The sequence below is a fragment of the Coloeus monedula genome (assembly GCF_965178545.1).
Source record: "Coloeus monedula genome assembly, chromosome: Z".
Lineage (NCBI taxonomy): Eukaryota > Metazoa > Chordata > Aves > Passeriformes > Corvidae > Coloeus > Coloeus monedula.
Genome location: NC_138822.1, coordinates 64,100,481 through 64,112,484, shown reverse-complemented (window position 1 = coordinate 64,112,484; position 12,004 = coordinate 64,100,481). Strand labels below are relative to the sequence as shown.

At 38.1% G+C, this 12,004-nt stretch overlaps 1 protein-coding gene across 1 annotated transcript in view; it reads left to right on the top strand.

Moving 5' to 3' along the window:
- CWC27 (CWC27 spliceosome associated cyclophilin) overlaps positions 1 to 3,052 on the top strand; it is a 99,417-nt gene extending 96,365 nt beyond the window's left edge. Inside the window, exon 14 of the mRNA XM_082301372.1 lies at positions 2,641 to 3,052. Coding sequence (XP_082157498.1) covers positions 2,641 to 2,803 — 163 coding nt within the window. The 3' untranslated portion in view covers positions 2,804 to 3,052. The remainder of the gene's footprint in view (positions 1 to 2,640) is intronic.
- Positions 3,053 to 12,004: the final 8,952 nt, after the last annotated feature.

Sequence of the window (12,004 nt, the reverse complement as noted above, 5' to 3'; positions counted from 1 at the left end):
GCTTTTTAAAAACAGTATTCAGTGTGATTTACCATTTATATAGATGCAGGACAGGTCTACCTGTGAAGATGTGTGACTTACTAAAATAAGCTTAAATTCACAGAAGGAAAATATTTCTTAAAATCTGCACTGCAGTCTGTGTTTATTTTACTTTACCTCTGAGATGCTGCATCTAAAATTGATTCTGGGAATATCAAAAAGTTTCTTAATATTGGCTTATTTTTAATCACAGCTGGGAATGCCTTAGTGGAAAGTTATGAATAAGAGTCAGAGACTATGACTTCTTTCAGCTCTTGGGGAGAAGTAAATACTGCTTAGTCTGAATCTACTGCATCTAATTTGCAAACTACTTGGGACACTGTATGGCCTGACCCAAGAATTAGAGATGTATTTAATTTTAATTCCTATTAGTTATATCCTGCATGTTATGTCCTGTGCTGTAGTATTCCTGGAAAACCTGAGTTGTTGAAAGAACTAAGTGTGACTACAATTCTACTTACACTCCTATAACACACTTGAAAACCATGCACCAAGGCATGACTCTATCTCTTAGGCCTGTACTTTAATTCAGACTAGGATAGAGTGATTTGATATGTGTACTCATCTTTAATAAGTTGAGAAGAATATGACAAATGCAAAAAGCATGTTAGCTAAAATAAATTACTTCAGTCCCTCCACTGTGAGACAATGTTTTTATAATTAAACTACAAATATGCAACCATGAGTCACTCTGATGGTACATTATGTTATTCTGAATTGTAGAGATGACTAAATGAAATAAGTTTGGGTGTTAGTAGTGTAGACAGGGTAATAAACTACCTAAGTTTTTTACTGGAAACAACTCTTTAAGTGTTTATGAAACGCACATGTCAAGAATCAATTGTGATGAAAATTCTCAATTTTTGTTTTTAGGAATTTTCTAAAGCATTCAGGCAGATCCCATATGGTCTATAGCTTTGAATTTTTTCTGGCTTCTTAAATAGTACTATATTGTAATCTGCAGTAACTGAGCTTTTTCTCCCTCCCTTTCTTTATGCGTGGAGATTTGCATTAAAGCTCTTGGAAAACTGTTGAATTCAGAACATCTTACGTGTTGCAAGACACCAATAAAGCAGTATTTCATTGGCCACAAAACTTTCCTTTTGAAACTTGTTTGTTTTTCCTGGGTTTTCTGTCACAAAGACTGTTGACAAAGACATGTCATAGTCAAATCATAAAGATTGATATGCTTAGATTCAAACCAGTATAGTTCTTAAGTTGTCCCATCAAAGTCAAAGACATTTTTGAAATCGATCCAGATCCAAAGATTAGGTGTGGTTTTTGCCTAGACATATGAGTTTGCCATGAAAAAATTGTTTACCACCTCTCTGGGCAACCTGTTCAGTGTTTCACCACCCTTGTCTTAAAAAATGTCTTTCTTATAGCTCATCTGAATCCATACTCTTTTGGTTTAAAACCTTTACCCTTTGTCCTCTAACAACAGGGCATGCTAAAGAGTCTGTCACCATCTGTCATATAAAGTCCTGTTGTGTACTGAAAGTCTACAGTAAGATCTACTGAGAGCCTTCAGAATAGTCCCAACTCTCAGCCTGTCCTCACAGGAGAGCTGCTCCATTTCTCTAATCACCTTTGTGGCCTCCTCTGGACTCATTCCAGCAGTTCCCGTGCTGGGACCCCAGAGCTGGATGCAGCACTGCAGGTGGGGTCTCAGCAGAGCAGAGCAGAGGGGCAGAATCCCCTCCCTGGCCCTGCTGGCCGCGCTGCTTTGGATGCAGCCCAGGACACGTTTGGCTCTCTGGGCTCTGAGTGCCCATGGCTGGGTCATGTCCAGCCTCTCACCCACCAGCACCCATTAAGTTCCTCTTGGCAGGGCTGCTTGAATCATTTCCCCTTCCAGCCTGTGTTGATACCAGCAGTTGCCCTGACCCAGGTGTAAGATCTAGTACTTGGCCTTGTTGAACCTCCTGAGATTCATGTGGGCCACTTCTCAGTTATGTAACAGTGATGTTTTGAGATAATTGGAAATTTGGTGAAATTAGGAAGTATCTAGTGGGGGGGAAACTTCTAATCAACAGTAGGAAAAACATTGACTTGAACAAGGCATTTGTTTAGTCTGGTATTCAGGGAATTAAAAAGCATGATCTGTACCAAGTTAATGTGGAGCAGCAGGACGTGAAGCATTCCCCTTTTGATCTTCTGTGTACCTACTTCAAGCATTTTCCTTGTAAACTCTTCCCCACTTTTGTAAAATCTTCCACCCTGGTGAAAGGTGTTTAAAGTGACTAATAGGAAAACTTGAGAAACACTCCCTGTTCTTGGGAAAAAATTGCCATACATTTTGGAAGATATGCTAAACAGAAAAAGACAAGAAAACAGAGTTTAGTATGAGAAATAAAATCCAGAGACAACTCTATCTGTATTCAGCTGTATTTTTCAAAAGGAGTGTTTACAAAATTATTACCTTATAAGGGTCTTCTAAGAAATTTTTTTTAAAAAAACACCAACAAAAGAAACCCAGGTCAGTTCTTTTTTGCTATGCCCAAAAATAAATCAGAAATCTTGCCATGCATATCATAATTACAAATCACAGCTTCTATTCTTTCACTGATTTGGAGTTTGTTGTTTTGATTTTTTTTGTAGGATGTCACATGTGCTTCAGTTTGAAGACAGAAGCAGAAAGGTGAAAGATGCAAGCATGCAGGATGAAGACACTTTTGAGATCTATGATCCACGGAATCCTGTAACTAAGAGGAGAAGAGAAGAAAGCAAGAAGATAATGAGAGAAAAAAAGGAAAGGAGATAAAAGGAGTGTAAAGCTAGCCAGAGCTGCCTTGGAAAGTGACTGCAATAAAGCACTGGGTCTTTTGTAAGCTGATCCTAAAAATACCACTGGACAAGTGTGAAAAAGAATCTCTCAAGAGCCTGTCATGCAGTTTTGAAGCAGAGCTATCATTGTTTCTTAAGTTGTGCGGTCAAGTGCTCTCACTGCATTCATTATCCAACCTCTCTAAAGGTTTTTAGAATTACGTATTTAATAAAACAGCTGACTTGACTTTGGTCTGTGTTTTAATTGCAATAGTCAAAATCACTGTGTAATCAAAAAGTTTTCATGAATAAGAATTTGTCAAAGTAAGAGTGAAGTTAGAAGATGGAAACCCCATCTGCAGGCTTTTAAGATTTTATGAAACTGCAATTTTAATTATTTTCATTATTCTTTGAAAGACATGTAAACTTTGCCTGCCTGAACCACTTTGACACAGGATTAAGGTGATGCATTTAGAATGGTCCCAGCTTTCCTGAAACAAGCTAAGTTTAATTTGAGAATCTGGCTGTTGCCTCTTTCTTTAGAAATACGCATTCCAGTACAGATCACAGCTTGGGAAGCTGGGATAATACATTTTGGATGTGTTATTTCACTATCCATACCACATGAATAAAAAAAGAGTATCTGAATATGCTGTAATGGTTGCTTAAACCACTTGTTGCAATACCAAAAACATTTCTTTGGTAGAACTTTCACTGTAAAGTAGCGGGTAATGAATATTGGTTTGTTAATTAGTCCAGTACAGAAACAGAAGAAAATGTGATCAGTCTCATTAAAAGCATAACCCTGCTTTTAACAATTATTCTGTCATCTAAAATTGAACAGCTCAAGCTTCCAATTTATAGGTTTTCTGCATTTTTTACAACCCTGGGTGTTAATATTTTTACAGATAAAGAGGAATTTTTGTTGCTCCTTCTTTACAGCAGTTCTGGTGCCACAGGAACATGAATTATCCAAATGGGCAATAGCTAAAGAAGAGTGAACAAGATCTTTAAAAAGTTCCACCAGAGCAGTGCTTTTGCTGATGTTGTTTTTAGAACAAGTTCAGTAAGGTATGGCGTCCTTATCAAACTGCCACTGCCAAATTTCTTGATAGAGTTTGAGGTGTGAGATACATAAACCTGCATTGGTGGGTTAATATGGCCCAAATGTCAGAGGTTAGATTAATACAGGCTATAGCTTTAATGCACAGTGCAACCTTTGAGATAAGGAGAAAGCTTGGAGGTGTGAAGTGAGATCCTGTATAAAGCTGTCATTATCCCCCTCTTAGGCTGAGTGAATTATACTGTGCCATGGTGTAAAGAAGTTAAGAGGGGTTACATTCCTTAACACAGCCATTCACAAACTAGTGAGTCAAAGTTTTTTAATCATTAAGTCACTTTCTGTCGGGCTGCTGCTGGCAAAGTGAAGAACATCTAATGTCATGTGCTACTACCTCTATTCATTGCTTCCTGGAGAAAATCTTAAATCAGTCATTACAGGAAATGAGCATATCAAACCCCCATTCTCGTGGAGATGGGGGGGAGGACAAGGTGGTGAGCACGGGGAAGGTGAGGGCTAGATCTGGAAAGAACCTTGAGCATCAATTCCAGGACAGTTAGTGCCCCTGACATAGAAAAAAGTTCTAATTTCATCTTTTTCCTGCAAGCTAAAGGAGGATACATGAGTCAATAAATGGACAAGTTGACTAACGCCCTTCTTAGCTGAATCTTTTTGCTGACTACCTGCAGCAGCTCTTAGTAAGCTGTATTAGATTATTCCCAGTTTTAAGCACTAAAGAAGCATAAAGAGGAAACTTAACTTGAGGCTTAGGGCTCTGCTCAGTTGGAAGAGGTTTGTATACCCAGGACTAGTAACCTGACAAGAAGAAGAGAGTAACTATCTTGACATTTTCTTGGTAAGTATACATTGAAAATCAAATTATCACAACTAGTCAACTGAGAGTCACTTAGAAATAGGATGAAGTGTCTAAATCTTATTCATTTCATGAAAGCAAAAGTATTTCATTTAGGAGACGTCTGGAGCAAAGTTAAGAAAAGTTTATGTTAGAAGTACATTCTCAGGTAAAGTCAACACCAAAGATTAAGAGCCTCACAGAAAGAAGTTGAAATGATGCCACTTCTCTGAAACAAGTAGTTTGCAGTGTCACAGGTAACTCCCATTCTGCCAGTAGCAATCCTGCCTGTTTCTCCTACTGCCAAGCTACCAGAATGATTTTAACTCAAACCTATTTCATTCATTACCTGGCATTGCTATAATTACATGAAATGTTGAATGGTACAGCATTGCAGTATCCTTTATAGACTGTGAAATGTGTGTGCTCAGAGTTACACCTTTTATTTGCCAATATTGAAAATCAAGTGGGAAATAAAATGTGGGCAGGTGTCTCCCTCTGTGAAACAGTCATACTGAGCTAGGTTCATGGCTGAAAATGGAAGGAACAGTTGGTTTTGTGGCTGAAGAAAGAATTTGTTCTATGGTAGTGAGATTTTTGACTGATGATATTTTCTTAAATCTATTAAGCATCCTCCATGTCCACCGTTATGGCCACCACCTCACCTGTCTGTATAAGCATGCGCATAATCTCTACATAGTTGTAACATACAGCTAGGAACATTTGTCTGTGTTTTAAAACCAATGTTTTAACAGTTGCTTGTGAAGCTTTACTTCCTAAAAATGCTACTTACGTGCACAGATTGCCTAGCTTGAAGATGCAAACCACAACGCTGATATGTAAACCTTTCTGTAGACAAGTCAGTGTTTAAAATTGCTCTGTGTGCTCTGCTTCCCCACCATCACCACCTGCTTTTTTGATTACTCTATACATTAAGCTAAAAATGGTATAAACCCCAACTATGACTGAATTTTGAGTTACACCAGCAAAGGTCTACCAATTTTTAGTGGCAGCTAACTTGCAATTTCAATACATCACCTTTGCTACTAACACAGTGGGCCAGTGTTGACAAATGTTCTGTGAGACATCTCCTTCCAGTCATCCCTGCCATTCTTTTAATATAAGCATTAATTGAGCCTTTCATTTTGTAAGAGGGAATGTGACTTTCCTAAATTAAAAGAAAGGGTGGGGAAAAAGTTTTTCATCCTTACAGATACCATTATGTTGGTAAAGTCAGCATTTTCATTTCCAAACCAGCTGGATTTTGAGTAGATAAGGTCCTTCTAGGTCACATCTGGTAATAGCAAGATCCTCGAGAAGAGCTTAAAGGCTTGCCTCAAATCCTGTCAGTGATGCCAACAGCTAGTACAATGTGCCCTTTTTGCTTGGGAGCTAAAAAAACCCTGAACTGCAACAAAGCCTGGTTTATTTCTGTCAAATAGCCACTATGCCTAGGCTGCTAGGGGTGTAGTCTGCAATGCCACATTAGGTAACTTCCCCTGAGCTGCTGGCTTCCAGCATGAACAGGTTTGGGAAGAGGATTTTCCCGTACTGTCTCCTTTCCCCAGTAGAAGAGTGTCTGAACTATAATGGTTAAAATAACTACACACCAATGTTCTCTGCTTTCGTCTAGAGGACGTCAAGTTTGCAAGAGACACAATTATGTTTTGGCAACATAAAAACTAGCTTCAGACAGAAAGCATAGCTCCAGACTCTGCCTCATTCTGGCAGAGATATGTGCATCTGTCATTACTTAAATGATGACCAACTTGGGCTGTTAGAAGATGAGGGGTCTTCTTACCTGTGTATTCTCAGTAAAAGATGTAGGTATTTGCTTACATCTTTCACTGTAAGAAAGAATGAGCTGATCATATAGTGGCTACACTTTAAAAGTTCCTGATGATGTATATACAGCACAGAGCATGTAAACTGAAAAGTTCTTGAATGTATCTGATAGCACCCTCCTGCCCTACTGGTATAGTAAGTACCAGAAGTTTGCTACATCCCAGTCTAATGCCATAAAGTGATTCCGTTGGTTATCCTGGACAGATGTGCTACATTCCAGCTTGATAGTCACAAATTCCTCATGCAAACTGACAGACACCTTGAACCCACAGGGGGATCTCTGATGGATGAGTTCTGGTCTGCAAGGCACCCAGGGCAGGTGGCACACAGCCTGTCAGAGGCCGGTGCACCTCAGCTGCTGTCACAACAAAATACTGCTCTGAATTCATTTTCATAGTACTTTTTCTTTAGAGGAATTCACTTCCACTTCAGTATCCATCACAGATGGGGTTTTCCATTTGATTTTTCACTTCTTTTGGTTTTTTTAAGAACGTGCTCACACAGTACAAGTTTCATTTGTAAGTCACAGACTGGAAGAGTGTGTTTAAAAAGCTACTGCACACTTGTGGAGGTCTTTCTTATGCATCTCACACAGACACATAAGAATTGGTTTCTGCCTCTACAGACTTCGTCACCACTTCTCTCGTCATCATGTTTTCCCTGTGAGCCTCTATTACCAAGGGCCAGAGAAAGAATTTATGTCCTCCCCCTCCTCAGTCTTTCAATAGCTGTTGCATTTATAGCTAGCCTCTGCCCCACTGCCCTCACCAGCTCTCTGTATGATTCCTGGTTTCACAGTGCAGAGCTGGAGAATCTGTAATCCACCAGACAAGTCACACACAAAAGCTGAAGCTGTGTTTTGTTTATTATGTGCATATGTAGATTCTGTACATACTACAAATGCAAAAGACATGAAGCCAAAGCTTCAGAGAGTAGACTTTATACTTAAATTTTTTTATGTTTTAAACACTTCCTCTATATATCTTTTTTTTTCATTATTATTCCTGAAACACATACGAAAATAGCATTATACCGATCTGGCCACAGAATGAGGATCTGCTGATTGTAACCTACAATTGTTATCTGGTATTACTCCAAACAGTACAAAAGCCTGAAAGCTATTTTTTTGGAAAACAAAATTAAAACCTCTTTTTAAAACACAAATTGGTTGGTACTAATAACCTTCTACTCTTAAAACACTGGTTTAAAAAAGCACCCTCCCTGAACAACTCTAAATTTATAGACCTGAAAGAAAACTACAGACAAGATAGCACCTTCTGGAGAAAAAAAAAGATCCTAAACCTTAACACATCAGAAAAAAATTTGCCTTTTTATGACTAATTCACCAAATCTAAATAAAAAAAATTAATTATAGGGAAAGTAAGTGGGAAATCTACACTTCTTGACCTAGAAGATCATATGGAAGAGAAAACAAGTCCTGATATGAACAGCTTTTACTATGGTTCCTATTTTTAATTTAAGAAATTCACTGGCTTTGGAACAAAGCAAGATATGATAGTCATATTTCTATGTCATTGGGAATTACAGACTTGAAAGTCCAGTCCAATATTCATAAGGTTATTTAAGCTATACACTTGCCCTCTGTGATTTGTTTGTAGTAGTAAAAGGGCACAGTTACAGAACAGCCCTAGGATACCCTTTAGTTTTGGCAGCTTTATTTGGCAGCAGTAAAGCATTGAAAGCTGAACCTCTTTATATTGAACACAGTCTGGAAGATCACGTTTTTGTAGCCTCTACTGAAAACTTGGCTCCAAAATCACATATGTTCTTCTTCAGAAGTAACTTCTGAGTCAAAGAGATTTTAATACAACATTGCATTCAAAGGATACTTCGTCACCTGCTTGAACAGAGACTCTCTACAGTCTTGGGAAGCATGGTCTGACCTATATTATGAGGTATTGCATCCTTCCATCTCAAAAGCTATTTCACTGAAATGGCAGAAAATAACCGCCAGTATGTGGTCAGTCATTTTAAAAAAAGATTTCCATTACAGCTACAGTATGCTCTCCCTTACATTTATAGAATATACAAACAGAAAAGTGTACACTTAAAACACATGAATTATTTCAAATGTCAGAGCATGAGTTGGTCCTAATTGTTCAAGTAGACTTGGCAAGATGGTATAGTAAGTATGAACATCTGGATAACGATTCAGGGGCATGAGCTGATAAATGGGGTCATTAACTACAATACCTATCCCTGCCCTATAGATTAGGATGTAGGGCACCCAAACAACCAAATTATCCCAAATTACAACAAAAAAGCATTTGAAAGAGCTGTAAATGGGAGAGGAAAAAATAATTCTGACCCAAGTATTCCAGATTTACTTATAATGTAGTCAAAAGACTTTCCTCCCAGTGTTTCATATCATTTTATTTTACAAAGACAAAAATCATCAGACAGGAAAACCACAGTAAGCAATGTTCGCCTTTGCCAAACAAAGAATTTACATAAAAGTCTGCAAATAGATTTTAAAAACCCAAAAACTCAGCCCAGCTTTTTTCAGCTTCTAAATCTGATGCACATTACTGTTTTTTGTTTAATTTCAGGTGGTTTCACTGCTACAAGATGAGACCTCATATACCAGAGAGGCCAAAATATACTACCTCACTGTCATATAACTTAGGCTCAGTCATACCTCAGACAATATTTTTACAAGGTCACTTTGCAAAAGTATGTCTAGCCTATCCAAATGACAATATTATTTATGCCAAAGGTTTTGCTTTACAGATGGAAGTATTCCAACCACTGTTTAATAGGCTGTATGGAGAGGCTAAGAAAACATCATTTGTTGCACACACAGCTTAAGTATACAATATAGAACTAAAGTGTACTGACTGATCATTGGCAACATGGGCTAAAACTGGCCTCAGTGAAAAAAGCCACAAAAGCAATGAGCTTCTGAGTTTTCCTCTCTGATATTATTTTTGGAATTCCTGAGCTTAACCAGAAATATGAATGCACAAGTGAGAAATAGATGTGAATTCAGTAGCTACCTGGATATTAAAAATGCAAAAAAGATATTTTTCAAAAGGGACTTTGTAACACAGACATATGGCTTCACAAGCAGACAGGACAGCACATTCTCAGCTGCAGTCTCAAAACAGGGAATGGATAGGAGAGTAATGACCGGAACTCCAATAAAAAGCTTTTTAAAAATACTGAGGTGAAGACAACACAGTCTTCAAAGCCAAAGTAATTAGTACCAGGACCAAGTGTTTCTGAAGGCAATTAGAGTAAAACAAGCATGTTTCTTTCTTCTCAAGCTCTATTCTTAGAAAATTATTTTCATCCATAGACTTTACTTCTAGTCAATCTGTAACAGTTTTTCTGGCAAACTAATTCTTTAGGGGCTGAAACTTGTCATTGTTGCTGACTAAAATCATTGTGAACATTCCCAAGATTACAAAATCCACACCAGACAAGCTCTGCCATGTACACCAGAACATTATAGCATGTGAAAATCAGCTGACACCCAAACAATCTCAGTGCATCAGACTAAGTGTAATTAAGATTTGGAGGAACAGAACCACAAGAGGAGACCCCGAGGACTGAGGAAGGAGCTGGAAAAGTACTGCAGCTGTGTAAGAATCTTAGCCAGACAATCATGGTTCACAGGCCACTGCATAGTATTCTATAATAGTTCTGCTTTCAATATGGAAAATTAATGTTTTTTTACCCTACAGAACTGTGGAATACCTGCCATTCTTCCTCTGTTAAAGTGCCATTTAAGTCCATGCTTTCTGACAGCACCAAAACATGCAGAAATCTGGGACTTTTTACCATATGATAAAAACACCAGCAGGGTAAGCAACCTTTTTTATTGTTGTTTAATTTTGAGAATACTTCTTGTGAACTGTTGGTCAAAGCAGCAACATTACTGAGACTGGCAGCAGACGGTGGAGTGTTGCTCTTTCTGTCCTGGCCATTCTAATGTTTTGGTCTGATCTATATTTCACAAATATAAGTTTGTCTTTCAGTTGTCAGACTGCAGGTTTAGTTCAGGTTCCAGACAGGAGGGGGAGAGGCAAGTAAGGAACTTCCATAGTGACAAAGTGTTTGCTATTTCCACAATGTGGCTTTTGGAGTAGTAGTCCCTTGTGACCGCAGAAAGCCACAAGCATTCAGAGCCATTTGAGTAAGCCAATATAGTATCACGCAGCTATGGACAGACAGCATTTGGCTCCTGGACACTCTGTGTGGAATGTAGTTTTAGAAGAAAGATATGTTAAACTCCTGGTTAGAGGGCAAGTCCAAAGATACCTCACACAAAGAAAGGCTCAGTGCCTCAAGTTATCTATTGATTTCTACCCTGAATACCTGAAGTACACACTTATAAATAGTATGAATGCACCTAAAAAGAGAGTTTGGAGGCTGAGGTGCTATTTATTCACAAACTAGTGAACTGATTATTGTGCTCTATTGCGCACTAATTATTGCACTTCAGAAATATAGGCAACATTAGGAAAGGAGAATACAGGCTGCAATGCTAATAAGGGGGAAAAAAGGGTGCTGTTGTGCAAAGGCTAAACAGGACCAAACGAAAGTCTAGAGTCCTTTAACAGCAGTGAATTAATCAAGAATGTTGAGTACCAAAGCTACACCAACATCTAATGGGGCTACATATGAAACAAATATTCCTGAAACTTCTCTTTTCATGCTTTTTTGGCTCTCTGCATACATACAGCATCCTATTTCTACTGAGTTTCCAAATAATAATAACATAGCCACTAAACATCATTTCAGGTCAGAACAGACAGGACATAATCAGATGTACTTCTGTAATTTAAGAGAGGTTTGTCTAACCTCCCTCCCTCAATACTCCACATATGGGTTTTTTCCAGTGCATGACTATTGTCTTCAGAAATATTTTCGTAAAATCTTACCAAAATGTCCCTTGCTGTAGCACAACCCGCAACTTCTTTTACCAGTCTGAATGAATAACCTTTTCCGCTCTGCAGCAATATTTTATGTATTGAAAGATTTATCATGTCCTTTTTCTCCTCTGGAATAAACAATCCCAAAATTTTAGTTCTCTCCCTACGTCATGTTTTGTATATCTCTAAATCATTCCTACTAATCTTCTCTGGCTTTTCTCCCAGCTGGCCTACATTCTTTACCTGTGGTACCTAAAGAAAGCTGGACACAGCAATCTCACCAAAGTCTTATTCGTGCTAAAAACAGAGGAATGAATCTTAACACACAACATCCCTGTCTGTTCACCCAAGCATGGGCTTTCCTTTCTCCTCCATTTGCACAGGATTTTTAAATTATGTTCAGCTTTGAACCTTTATAAATCTCAAATTCTTTGCTATTAACCTATTGATTAGTAGGTTGGGTTGTTTTTTTTTTTTTTATTGTAGCAATTAATTATTCCCAAGAGTGGTATTTGGTATTCATCCATATTGAACTGTACTCTA